Below are 13,886 nucleotides of genomic sequence, written 5' to 3'. Positions count from 1 at the left end.
GGAGCATGGGCAGAAAGGCTGACAGCCGTACAAAGGGTGAGAAGAGATCAGTAACACTGTAGCAAATTGTTGGAGACTCTGTGGGCTGGAATATCAGTCTGGAATGCCCAAGGACCCTGATACTTGGGGAGTTTGCATTCACTTGTAGGCCATTTTCTGTCAGCCTCCTCTGGGTGGGTGCTCATGAAAGCAGCGTGGGAAACCAGACAGGCCTCCTCCATGTTGTAGGAAGTGATTGACTACTGCTACAGGAATAGCAGAAAACCATGCTCTCGGTTCTACTGTAATGGGTTAAGTTCATGGAATGAATGGTGTTTCTCAATTAATTGGATATTGCGAGGCAGCCATTTCAGCGGTCAGGAGTTAGAATGCTAGAAACAGCCTGAAAAGCCCAAAAGAGCTCCCCAGTCCTAACATTTCTTGCACAGTTGTTCTTTACCATGATTAGTTAATATAAACATTCTTGATTTATAGCATTCTTAATATGCTGGTAGGATTCTAATTTTTAATAAGAATGGTAGCATCCATATCCTCAGAAGAATTGAGAAATTATATGTCAGTGTTGGGATAGGAGATTTGCAGATCAGTAGAAGGGAGTATTTTCTGCCTTGAAAATTATGGAAATTGAAGTAGTATCTCTTAAAACATGTAGCTGATAATACGGAAGAAGTTATTTCTGATGGCTCAGACTTTGGTAAATTTTCAAATTCAATATAATGAACATAATTATATTATTCACGGTTTAGGTGTTATAAGTACGTTTTCATTTATACATAATTGCTTGTTACCTATCAGCTTAGATATGTTAATTCTGTTCTTTAATGTAGCAGATGTGAGAGTCTTCTGTTTAGGAGACAATAATATTAAACATCTGTGCTGCTCTGTAGACTTAATTGCTTTTGGAATTACAGTAAATGGATTACAGTCAACTCTCTGTATCTGTGGTTTCTGCCTCTGGAGTCAACCAACAGCAGATCAAAACTATTTGGGGGCCAGACACAGTGGCTCATGCCTATAGTCACCTACTCAAGATCTTGGCCGAAGTGGGAGGATCTTTGAGCCCAGGAGTTTGAGGATGCAGTGAGTTCTGATTATGCCACTGCACTTCAGCCTGGGCAATACAATGAAACCTTATTTCTGAGAGAGATACATATATTTTATATAAATATATATTTATATGTATATATGGGGAAGAAAAATGGATGGTTGTATCTGTACTGAACATGTATAGACTTTTTTTCTTATTATTTTCTAAAATATACACAAGTATTTACACACTAGAGGTGATTTCAGATATACAGGAGGATGTGCATAGGTTAAATGCAAATACTGTACTGTACCATTTCACAGCAGGGACTTGTGCAGCTACAGATTTTGGTATCTCTAGAGGGTCCTGGAACTAGTTCCCCCATCTATACCAGGGAACACTGTAATTCAGTATTGGTTATCATGGCCACGACTGGTAAGCAATATTTACAGTAGAAAACCTTGACAAGGATCCATTTTTAAATTTCAGTTTTAATTTCTAAACATTGTTTATTTTTTTAAAATCTTTACATATGACTTTAAAAGAAAATTGATTCACATGGTATTTATTTTTTCAAATTTGTTATTTTTTAAAAAGGAAGTATTTTCTAAGAGAATAAGCATCAAACTTCATTTCAATTAATACATTTATTAATTCCAGTTGACTAACCATCAAACTAGGTTATTTTTTAAAAAAGAACATTTATTTTTCTCTGTTCATCATGCTTATTTTTTATTTGCGATTTGATGAGTTAATGATTTTGTCCTCTGAACTATTCTACTAGGACTGTACTTATTCTCTACTTATGTATTTCTTTATAAATGAATGTTCTTTGTATTTATTACAATATATATCATAGACGTTGAATACATAATTGGAGTACTTAATTTTTTTATTTTTAATTTTTTATTTTGAAATAGATTCACAGTAAGTTGCAAAAAAAAAAAAAATAGAGTGGTCCTATGTCCCCTTCACTCAGTTTTCTCCAGTGGTAGCATTTTTTGTTTTTTTCTAAATTCGCATTGTTTTTTAAAGGCAATGTCTGGTTTGCCCATAGGAAAGAAAGCCTAATAATGACAGTGAGTGAGGAAGAGGAAGAGCAAGGCACAGCCAACTGCCCATCCCATCATAGTCTGGAACTCAGCATCCAGGGTTTCTCTGGGGTCCCTTTGGTCAAAAGGGGGTCTGTTCAATCACCAAGGGGCTTAGAATTGTATTTTTATTTCTTAGGGTGGAGACAGGACCTGATGTGGCTCAGCTTCCCAGCTTCTCCAGTGGGGGCCTCCTTTCCTGTCCTCTGCTGAGTTATGCCTTCTGCCAACAGCCTCGTTCGTTCCTGCCCTTCGCATGTGCTGTTTCTTCTGCCTGAAATGGTTTCCTCTTCCCACCCATCCCTCTCTTGTCTAATTAATACCTATTCATTTTGCAAATCTCACTCCTGCATCCATCAAGCCTTTCAAGGTCATGGCTGACTTACTGTCCTACAGGCCTTTTTTTCCCAGCACACATTACAGTTAGTAACTGTGGAATTGGTGCTTATGTGGAGAATGCTAGCTGGGAAGCTTTGGGGACAGGCACCCCACTGTTGCCCACTGTTTATGCCCTTTGTGCCTAATGCAGTGCTTGCTCACATGGTCTTCATATGTGTTCATTAAATGAGAAAATATTGTCACAGCTTCATGGGTTCTTCTTGCCCACTGCCCAGAAAAGCTAATGCACTGAGAACAGCAGGTGTTGCAGCAGAGAAAGAGTTTAATCTAGCAGGGCCAGCCAAGTGGAAAACAGGTGTTTCTCAAATCCACCTTGCTGAGACCTTGGAGTCTAGAGTTTTGGGAGTTACTTTATCAGGCAGGGGCCTGGGGAACTGAAACAGTTGACAGGATTCATGCTACATTTAAAAGATTTTTCAGGCTTCATCCACAGCCTGGATGGATGAAATCACAGGAGTGTCTAAACCGTCTTTGCACAGCTGAGTCAGTTCCTGGTTGGGGGGTGGGTCTCAGGGCCAGGTAGCATCTCTTGGTTTGTCAAAATGCTAAGTCTGAAAAAATACCTCAAAGATCAGTTCTCTAGGTTCCACAATGGTGATGTTATCTACAGGAATAGTTGGGGAAGTTACAAGTTATAGCTTCCGGTTATGTGATTCTGTGGCAGTAAGCAATTTATAGAAAAGCAAACTTAGCAGTGGCAGGTCAGTCATTGATTAAGTGTGTCTATTGTTCAGCAAAGTCCAGACCCCTACCATAATTCAAATCCAGCCTTAGGAATGTGGCTTCAGTCCCCAAACAAGCAGGAAGGTCAGTTTTCCTTGCCTCAAAGTTTAACTATAAACCAAATTTTTCTCACAGTTCTCTTGGCCTCTACACTAGAATAAGCTAAAGACAGTGTAGCCTGTGAGGTTAGAAGCAGGATGGAGTCAGTCATGTTAGACTTCTCTTATTTACAATTCTGCTAAAGTGGTTTCAGTATCATCCTTCCACATATACTTTTTTTGTAAAAATAAAACTATTAAAACTTGGTGACGCCTGAAAAATCTTTTAAATGTAGCATGAATCCTGTCAACAATATAAAATATGATATAAAGTAAGGTTTAAAGAAACGTGAACTTTTTAATGGAATCTATTGGCAGATATGACTTAACTAAATCTTGACTTTAAAAAATTGTGTTTGAGGAAATATTTCTTTCATACAAGATGGGTGCCCCTGGTTTTAGAAAGCCCCAGGCCTGTGACCTGTACCAGAATCCACATTATGTAGCTTCGTCCCATCTGTGTCTTAAGTCTTTAAAATGGTCTTTTCTGCCAAATTTGCTTCTCGAGCTAACAAATGGAAAGAGAAAAGGCTGCAGGTTTGTCATCTGAGCGGTCAGCAGATTCTGTGTCTTTCACTTAAGAAGCCATTTCCTAGCGGTTCTTCTATTAGTTCATTCATTCACAAACCTTTTCTGAGTGTCTGCCGGCTCCAGGCACTGTTCTAGACCCTGGGAATGGATGCCTACAAAGCAGTGGCTAGTTCTCCCTTCCAGCAGACAGCTCGCATTCTCATTCACAGGTGCTAAATCTATACAACCAAACCACTGAGTAACTTGCCACTGGTCTTTCTATAATGTTTCTCTTTAGGGGGCCTTTTAGCTTAGCTAGGTTGTAAATAGTTATGTAAATTGGTATGTTTCTTTAATAAACATCAGTATTAATTATTTTAAAATTGAGTGAGATGGAGCAAATTTCTTGTTCAACTACACTATTTATTTCTAAGAGGATCTGTGTGTTACAGAGTTAGGCCTAATTCATCTCAAAAAGAAAGCCTTAAATCACATAGGGACATTAAACTAACAAGCTCTACAGTTCTTTCAAGTTGGAAAAGAAAATCTCCAATTCACTGTTATGACTATTTGTTAGGATATCAGTTCAGCATTAACACTGACTGACACCGTGAATTACCATTTATTTCTTGACATTCTCATCTTTTAGTTCTATTGTCAGTTATTACATGCACTTAGAAGTCAAGAGAGTATTTGAACAGCTACTCACTGTTAGCAAAGGAACAGAAAAAGTATTCTGTGTAAGGTTTTAAATAGATTTTTCAAGATCAGCGCCAGTATCTTAGTTCCACATAATCCTGTATTTTCATGTACAAACTCTTATTTGACAATTACCACTTTTTGAAATAAAACAGAATGTCTTTATTCATGTTGTCTTGCCAACTAAAATATTTAAAGTTATTATTTTTAAACTATAATGAAATTATGTTACTCATTTTACATTTGATGTTCTTTTTAAATTTCCTGAGGCATAAGTATAATATATATAGTACAGTGACTTATTAAGCAGTTTGCTCACATTCATATTCTTTTGTTTTATCAAGCCACTGCCAAAAACTATGGTGTCTCGTCTTTGTGAATCTAAAAAGGTTTGTGCTGCAGCTGATATGCAACTTCAGGTATGTATGAAGTTTTCCAGAGTTATTATCCCAAGTAAATATATAACTTTAAATTCTTGCCAGTGATACCTATGTATTATAATAATTATGCTTCTAAAGCATCTTTCATCTGAGTTCAAAGAACTTGAGCAAAATTGACTCATACATCCTCACACTGCCCTTATGAAGTAGGCGTTAAATAAGATTATTTTCTGGCTGGGTGCAGTGGCTCACGCCTGTAATCCCAGCACTTTGGGAGGTCAAGGTGGGCAGATCCACGAAATCAGGAATTCGAGACCAGCCTGACCAACATGGTGAAACCCCATCTCTACTAAAAATACAAAAATTAGCTGGGCATGGTGGCACACTCCTGTAATCCCAGCTACTCAGGAGGCTGAGGCAAGAGAATTGCCTGAACCCAGAAGGCGGAGGTTGCGGTGAGCCGAGATCGCGCCATTGCACTCCAGCCTGGGTAACATGAGCAAAACTCCGTCTCAAAAAAAAAAAAATTAGCTGGGCGTGCTAGTGAGTGCCTGTAATCTCAGCTACTCAGGAGGCTGAGGCAGGAGAATCGCTTGAACCCTGAGAAGCAGATGTTACAGTGAGCCCAGATCATGCCACTGCACTCCAGCCTGGGCAACAGAGTGAGACTCCATCTCAAAAAAAAAAAAAAAAAAAGATGATTTCCCATTTTCAGTTGGGAAAAATCAAAGCTTAGAAAAATTACATGACTTCTAATCACACATTTCACCAACTAAATTAAGGCTCAAACTTAATTATATATATATATGTTTATTCATTTTGTGTCTTTTAAAAATTTTTGGTTTTAGGTTTGAAGTTTAGATAGTAATTACTGTTAGTTTTAGATAATATTCAAAACCAACTTCCCAGGTTTCCAGATGAAGATGAGAAAACTTTCATGAACCATCTGGATGCCAGGTCTGCATGTCACCAGATGCATAGATGTTTGTAATGACTGAGATTGTTTATGGAATTCTAGCTCCTCCTCAGGTCTTGGGAGTTGTATAAACACCCTAAACACCCGTCTCTCATCTTAGGCAGTATTCACTGTGTGATGATTCAGTTACCGGTTTTAGAAAGTAACCACTATTGAATTGCTTTGTAGTTTTGTAAAATTCAGTCCCTAGAAAGTAATGAATGCGCTGTTTTTCTGTACCTTGAAGCATGGAATACATGTTTCAGTGTAGGAAATCTGTTATATAGACAAAACCATGAATTTACATCTGCTTTATATTACTCAGTATCTATTCTATCAATATAAATTTTAAAGGATTTCTGAATTATTTTTAAAAATTAAGATTACTTGGCAAAAGTCTTTTGATTTGCTGGTGTCTTGGTAAAAGGCCTACCTTTTAAAAGTCTGTTTTGTGGCTTGCTTCTTGAAAAGTTGTTCTAATAATTTTCTTTTAAAATGGAAAACCAACCTTTCCTTCCCCCACCCTCCAAAAACAATAGCCCCCTAGAGACAGAGAGAGACAAAGCCCTGCTAGAGGAGCTGCCCGGGTCCGGCTGTTACATTATTACACTTGGACAGTGACGACAAACAAGCGGGGGAAGGAAGTGAATCATCAGCTTCCTATGGGGACATAAACAGTGTTTTTAGAACTATACATATTTTCAAATTATTGTTTTAAAATAGGCTCTTAATATTTTTCTGTGGCTTAATAAGCTTCTTGATCCCAGGAATGCATTGACTCCCTGGGTGGGCAGATAGGCTCATCACTTTGGAATTGTTTAGTTTATCAGCAAATAAGCATAAAAAGAATGCACATTTAATTTATTTTGCTCTGCTTCCGTATTTATTTTTCTCTGTTTTTGTATTAATTCAAAAAAGTTACCCCATGTTTGTATCATTTGTAAAAGGCATAAATGAAGAAATGAAACTCCTGAATTCTGATTTATTTATACTTGGGACAAAATAACATCTCAGTTGAGGTTAGAATGTAAAAGTTTCAGTTCCTGATAATTTGCTCTGTTAGAATATAGGCAAGACATTGAGTAATTTTGGCTTCTCTGATTATCTTTATGCATTGTTATTCATTATAAAATGTAGAATTGAAAAAGCTATATTTAGCTGTATGTTTAGATTACCAGTTAGAAGAAAGCAATATTTATATTTAGGAAATGTCTGTATTTTTCTAGGGAAGGTTTAAACTTAACTCTATAATTTAGAACCATAATTCTATATCTAAATGCAGCCAGAAGCTAGAGGTCATTTAAATTTTTTCTTTTATTCAAACTAATCCTCACTTCTTTCAAGTCAACAGCTGCACATTCTCTACAAATCCCATTTCTGAATCACAAAGATACATATCAGAAGCATAATTGCATGTCAAAATTTGTCCTGTAAAATAAAGCATTTTCTACTTGCCTCCACGCAGTCAAATGTTCAACTCAGTGTTCAGAAACAATATTTGAGTCAAATGTTGCAGTGAAAAAGTACCTTATGTTTATTTTAGATTTCTGTGAAACTGAAAATTTAGTTTTCAGTACTTTGTGAAGAGCAAATTTCATGTCCGGACTTTCTTTAGTGCTTTCTTCTCCTACTGTGTCTTAGTGGCCTATATCCTCTACCCAGAGGAGAGTGCTTCTTTTCCCCTGGTCACCTAGTTGAGCCAAAATTATCCTATACAGCAGCTGCTTCCTTTGTACTTCCTGACACCAGGTGTGGGGTTCTAGTTCCAACCTCTCTAGCAGCTGCATCAGAATTCTTGGATACATCTGTACTCACCAGATGCTGCATTGCTGTTTCTTTCTCTATCCCCACCACACCTATTTTTCTTTCACCTTTCATCATAAAACTAGGTAGGATTCTGACCATTTCATGTCTCTCATTTAAGGTATATCAGGATTCCAGGAGGAAACCAAACAGGAGGGTCAAAAGTTGTAACTGTTTTTGTATATTTCCGTATACATATATTTTGGCAAAATTCCAGTTTTGTGGTCACATATTTAATTTGCCACATTGTACTTAAAGAGTATCTTATGGATATGATTCAAAATTCTTTAAAATTCTTATTTATGAAAAGGTCGAGAGCATTCCTTTTCATCTTTAGCGTGGTCTTAAATGTGGTATGAAATACATCTCAAACCATTTAAGTTTATTTTTGTGACTTTGCAACTGTGATTTGTTAACTGTCACCCTAGTGCACTTACAGCATCTTTGGTCCACCACGTGTTAGATGTGAGGATGGGCCACCAAAACTAAGTAGATGTTTTTATCTGTCTAGGTCTTTTATGCCACTCTGGATCAAATCTACCATGGGAAGCATCCCCTGAGGAATTCAACCACAGACATTCTCAAGGAAACACAAGAGAAATTCTATGGCTTACCATACATTCCAAATACTGTGAGTCCAGCATTTGCCTTCTGTTGTGTGTACTGAGTGGTTCTGCTAGTACTTCTGTAGGTTGTGATCACCTTTTCCTTGGGAGGACCTGAAATCCCTACATATATGTTGAGGCTTCACATGGCACACATGCTGGAAATTGCCTGGCTTGTTTAATATTTCCAACTACCCATTTATTTGTTCTTATTTTCTATCCTCCAGCAGTGTTTTTCCTCCTTTCTGGAAATGTGGGGGTTACAAAGGCCCTTGGAGTTGATCTATATTCTTCTTTTTAGTTATTTTTCTGTAACATGAAAAATAGTGATGTAAGATGAATGTAATTACCAATCCAGAATCATTTTCATTGGAAAGAGAATTAACATGTATTGAGTATCTTATATTGTGCCAGGAATTATGATAGATGCTTTACATTTCTTATCTTGTTGAGTACCTATCAGGAGAGAGAGGAGAAGTAATGTTACCATTCATTTGATTTTAGGCGCCAGATTCCATCTACTTTCTTTGGGAAAAGATCTCTAATTTAGCTCTCAAAATAACCTTATAAATTAGATAATATCCTTGTATTGGGGGTTCATTTGGAGGCACATACACATTATATGTCCTGTCTGAGATCATCTAGGTAGTTAAATGAGTGTATTGGGGTTCAAAACAAACAGGCTTTTTTCATCACTCAAAGGTTCCTGTAAGGAGCAGTTGATCACCCTGACTCCTGGTGCAATGAGCAACGTGACTCCTGGTGCACTTAGCAATGTGACTGACTTAACTTTACTCAGACCTCTGTCAGTTGCAAGTGATGGAAACAGTTCACATGGACTTAAATAGAAAATGGAATTTATTGAGTCCTAGAACTGAAAGGTGCAGGGGTATAGGGGTGTTTCAGGTAAGTTGGATTTAGGTCTCTCACAGAATTGTTAGAAATTTTTCTTTCTCTTTCCTCTCCTCAGCTCTGTGTTTTTCTGGGTTCTTTTCATTCTCAGGCAGTCTCCCCAGACTGGATGGTTTGAGGACTACTGGTAGGTTCAGGTTTATGTCCTTCTAGCCTCGTTGGTCTAAGAGAAAGAGAGCTAATTTGAAAGTGTTTTGTAAACTATAAAAAGCAGAATAAATGTCAAAGATTTTATTTGCTATATGATTGGATAGCAGAACATGTGCCAAGAGGTTAAGTTAATCAATAAACTGCAACTGTCCACTAAATATTCAGGTCCTAATGCTCAAATACGCATGGGAAAAGATCGTATTTACCAGGCAAGTGAAGCAACAGGATGTTTTATCTTTATAATACCCCTTTGTCATTAGTTTTTGATTGTCTTAGAAGCTTAATCATCTGCTACAAGTATATAATGCTAGTCATACTACCTGTTTTTGATCCTACATGTAATTTACTGTTCTAATACTTGGTACTGCTGAGCTCTTGATGATTGTGCTAGTGAAAATTTATAGTGATAAGAATAATCTAATTCTTCATGAAATAAATAATAAAAACAATTGCCAAGATTTTCCTAGCATTTTCCAGTTCACAGAGCATTTCCTGATTCACCTGCTTTGGGACTTGTCTGTTTTTGTTCTTATCTTATATTCTTCTTCATGGATATGAGTTAAATTTCATGACTAAGACTAACATTAGTAGAACTGGGATGTTTGCCAAAGCTGCAAAACTTCAGCTTGACTGAGTTGCTTGCCCTCTGCTCTTTTTTTAATCTTAAGTCTTATAATAATGTAACTATGTATCTTTTCAAAAGTCAACTTCTTTTACCATCCAGATTTCTTCTCTGTAATCATTAATATACAAAGATGAAGTAATAGTGGCAACCAAACTCTGACTCAACAATCCACAAATCACTATTAATTTGAAAGGAAGGGTGATGCTGAGTCCATGTGCCTTGTCCTTAGGCCTTTTGAGAAAATAAAAATATGTATCTCTTTACTGCAATTAGCTCCACAATTCATGTTCAGTACCATCGCTCTTCATGTAAATTGTTTTAAAAGGTCTTTAAAAGGAGCATAGCTATGTTTAGAGAAAAAAAGACATTATTTTAAGGCTTGCCTTAAAAAAAAAAGTCTGAGTTTGTTTAGATTTGCACAAATATCTTACTCTTCCTACTCCGAAACTTCTGCATTTCCTCATTTGTTTCTCAATTCATTCATCAAGCCTGTAACCTTCCCAACAGCATGTTGGTGAACTTGACCACTCAGGATTCAAATAAAACTGTAGGAATTGAGACAGCGTAACATTGGTATGGGGATGCACAGATAGCAATGGAACAGGAACTAGAGCCCAAAAGCAGACTCAGCAAATTCATAGACTCTTGAATATAGGTTGAGTGACACTGTAGATCAGCGGGTGAAGAAGGAACAATTTTTTAAAGTGGTGTTTTAGTGATTGATCATCTAGAAGGAAAAAAAAATGCTGCTCTGTATCACACTGCACACAAAAAATGGTTAAAGACCCAAATGTGAAGTAAAGCTTTACATTTTTAAACATAATACAAAAGAATATGAGTGTGTGTGTGCGTGTGTGTGTGTGTGTGTGTGTGTGTTTTGTTTTTTGAGAGCGTCTTGCACTGTCACCCAGGCTGGAGGGCAGTGGCGTGTTCTTGGCTCACTGCAACCTCTGCCTCCTGGGTTCAAGCAATTCTCCTGCCTCAGCCTCCCAAGTAGCTCGGATTACAGGTGTGAGCCACCATGCCCAGCTAATTTTTGTATTTTTAGTAGAGACGGGGTTTTACCATGTTGGCCAAGCTGGTCTCAAGCTCCTGACCTCAGTTAACCCTCCTGCCTTGGCCTCCCTAAATGCTGGGATTACAGGTGCGAGCTGCTGTGCCCAGCCATAATAATGTTTTTTTGTTTTTTGTTTGTTTTTCTTTTTCTTCATCTTTCAACTTGAAATAGTGTTTTTTTTATACCCACTCTGAATATCTTATATTTGTACAGATAGTCCTCAAGTTGCAGTCAGGTCCCAATAAACCCATTGTAAGTTGAAACTGTCATAAGTCAAAATTACATTTAATACCCCTGCACTGCTGAACATGATAGCTTAGCCTAGCCTACCTTGAATGTGCTCGGAACACTTGTATTAGCCTGCAGTTGGGCAGACTCATCTAACACAAAGCCTATTTTATAATAAAGTGTTGAATATCTCATGTAATTTATTGAATACTGTACTGAAAGCAAAAACCAAAATGGGTATCTGGTACCCAAAGTACAGTTTCTACTGAATGCATATTGCTTTTACATGATTGTGAAGTTGAAAAACCTTAAAGTTAAAAAATCTTAAGTAAGTTGGGGATTTTCTGTGTACAATAGAAAAGCCATTAAATGTAAAGCAAAAGACTGACAAATTTAATGATACTGAAACTGAAATACCATGTAGCATAAGACTTACCTTTTTTTTTTTCCTTGAAATGGAGTCCTGCTCTGTTGCCCAGGCTGGAGTGCAGTAGTGCAGTCTCCGCTTACTGCACCCTTTGCCTCCCGTGTTCAAGCAGTTGTCTCACCTCAGCTTCTTGAGTAGCTGGGATTACAGGTGTCACCATACCTGGCTAATTTTTGTATTTTTAGTAGAGATGGGGTTTCAGCATGTTGGCCAGGCTGGTCTCGAATTCCTGACCTCAAGTGGTCCGCCCTCCTCAGCCTCCCAAAGTACTAGGGTTACATGTGTGAGCCACTGTGCCTGGCCATTGAAAAAGGATATATTTTTAAATTACTTTGAATGAGCAGAAGACATGGATTTGTAAAAAATGGCATAAAATACATATTAATCAGTGAATGCACATTAAAACCACGTGCCTGTAATCCCAGCTACTCGGGAGGCTGAGGCAGGAGAATTGCCTGAACCCAGGAGGCGGAGGTTGCGGTGAGCCGAGATTGTGCCATTGCACTCCAGCCTGGGTAACGAGAGCGAAACTCTGTCTCAAAAAAAAAAAAAAAAACCACGTTACGATACTCCCAAAACATTTTACTATCACTGGTTTGGCAAAAAACAAAACAATTGACATTACCAGATGTTGGCAAGGATGTGGGGTCATAGGAACTCTTACACACTGCAGGTAGAAGTGCAAGCTGATACAACCACTTTGCAAAACGGATCTGCGAAATCTGAATATGGACCACCCTGTGACTCAGCAATTCAATTCCAAATATAACCTAGAAAAAAACGTTGTACATTCTCTACCAGGTATACTTTTCTGTGCCAGGCGTGAAAAATATGAGGGTTTATAACAGCACTGTTTGTAAGTTTTAACAAAAAAAAAATATGAGGGGGAGGATTCTGGGAAGAACCCAAGTGACTGGCATCAGAGGAATGGATAAACAATTTGTGCATGCAGCTAAAATACTGTTCAGCTGTGGAAATTGAAGGCCGCAGATGATGAGCCTCACAAGCATAAAGTGAAATAAATGAATACCACATGAATCAAACTAGTACATTTATATGAAGTCCAAAGTGATGCAAAACTAAGCAGCACATTGTCAGATAAATGCATGTGTGGTAAGAATATAAAGAAAAGCGAGGGAATTATAAGCACAGAATTCACAGGAGTCTTAGAAATATTTACTTAAACTGGTGGGTACACGGTTGATGACTTTGTCATTCTTTATACTAATAGTAGACATATAGTCTTGGCAGATAGAAAACACTTCCAAGGATTAAAAGGTGATTTGGGCTACAAGGTATGGGGTATGCCAAGAATGGATGTTGGCAAAGCTGCTGCTGGTTCGAACTAGAACAGTGACTGTGGGGAGTGGAAGGTTGAAACGGACCTGAGGACAGTGCAGAAGGCAGAATCAGTGTATCAGAGGTGACTGGATACAGGGGTTGAGGTGAGCAAGATCCACAGGGATGAAACGACTGCAAGGCTTTCAACTTCCGTATCAGATAGAAGATGACTTTGTAGGGCCTTCCCATGCAGGCCAAAGAGTGACAGTGTGAACTTGTCTCCAGAAATTTTTTCTCTGAAATGAATCCTTTTATTCCCGCAAATAAATGATGAGAAAAGGAAAATATAAGCAACAAAGAGTATTTATAATGCTTATAGAATTAATACAAAGGTAGGTGCATAATCGGGTCTAAACTTCTGGACAGTGATTTTGCATTTAGCACTTCTTTAAGTGCGTTAATTACTCATCTTGGGAATATACTGTTGCATTAGTTATCTTTCTTTGAGCAATATGTTTAAACAGCATTGAGCTGGGTTCTCTACTGCATACGTACTTGGAATCTGTGATATGCTCACGAACATTATGAGTCTCTAGTGCACTTCCCTCAAATGTATTAACCCTGGAAGTCTTCATGGATAATTTCTAGGCACTAGCTTTATGTAGGTCATACTTTGGAAAACTGCATTTACGTGACTACAACTATTTAACAGGGGCAACTCTGTAGATATGCCATATTAAATAATGATGCTTTCTTTACAAGTCAGTAAGTAGCCTTCTAGTGTCAGCATTTTATTTTGTGCATGCTGAGTCACTGTATAAAACATAAGCCAATTTGTACTTACTTGCTATTCTATCTAACAGTAGTTTGGTGCTGGAAATCCAAAAGTGTCTACTCATTTGTGAATAGAAGGCAA

General features: G+C 37.7%; 1 protein-coding gene across 1 annotated transcript in view; it reads left to right on the top strand.

Moving 5' to 3' along the window:
- MIPEP (mitochondrial intermediate peptidase) overlaps positions 1-13,886 on the top strand; it is a 164,521-nt gene that overhangs the window by 76,161 nt on the left and 74,474 nt on the right. The window contains exons 15-16 of the mRNA XM_002748900.6: positions 4,892-4,966; positions 8,197-8,316. Coding sequence (XP_002748946.3) covers positions 4,892-4,966; positions 8,197-8,316 — 195 coding nt within the window. The remainder of the gene's footprint in view (positions 1-4,891; positions 4,967-8,196; positions 8,317-13,886) is intronic.

This window comes from Callithrix jacchus, chromosome 5, assembly GCF_049354715.1.
Source record: "Callithrix jacchus isolate 240 chromosome 5, calJac240_pri, whole genome shotgun sequence".
NCBI lineage: Eukaryota > Metazoa > Chordata > Mammalia > Primates > Cebidae > Callithrix > Callithrix jacchus.
This window is presented reverse-complemented; position numbering and strand designations above follow the sequence as displayed.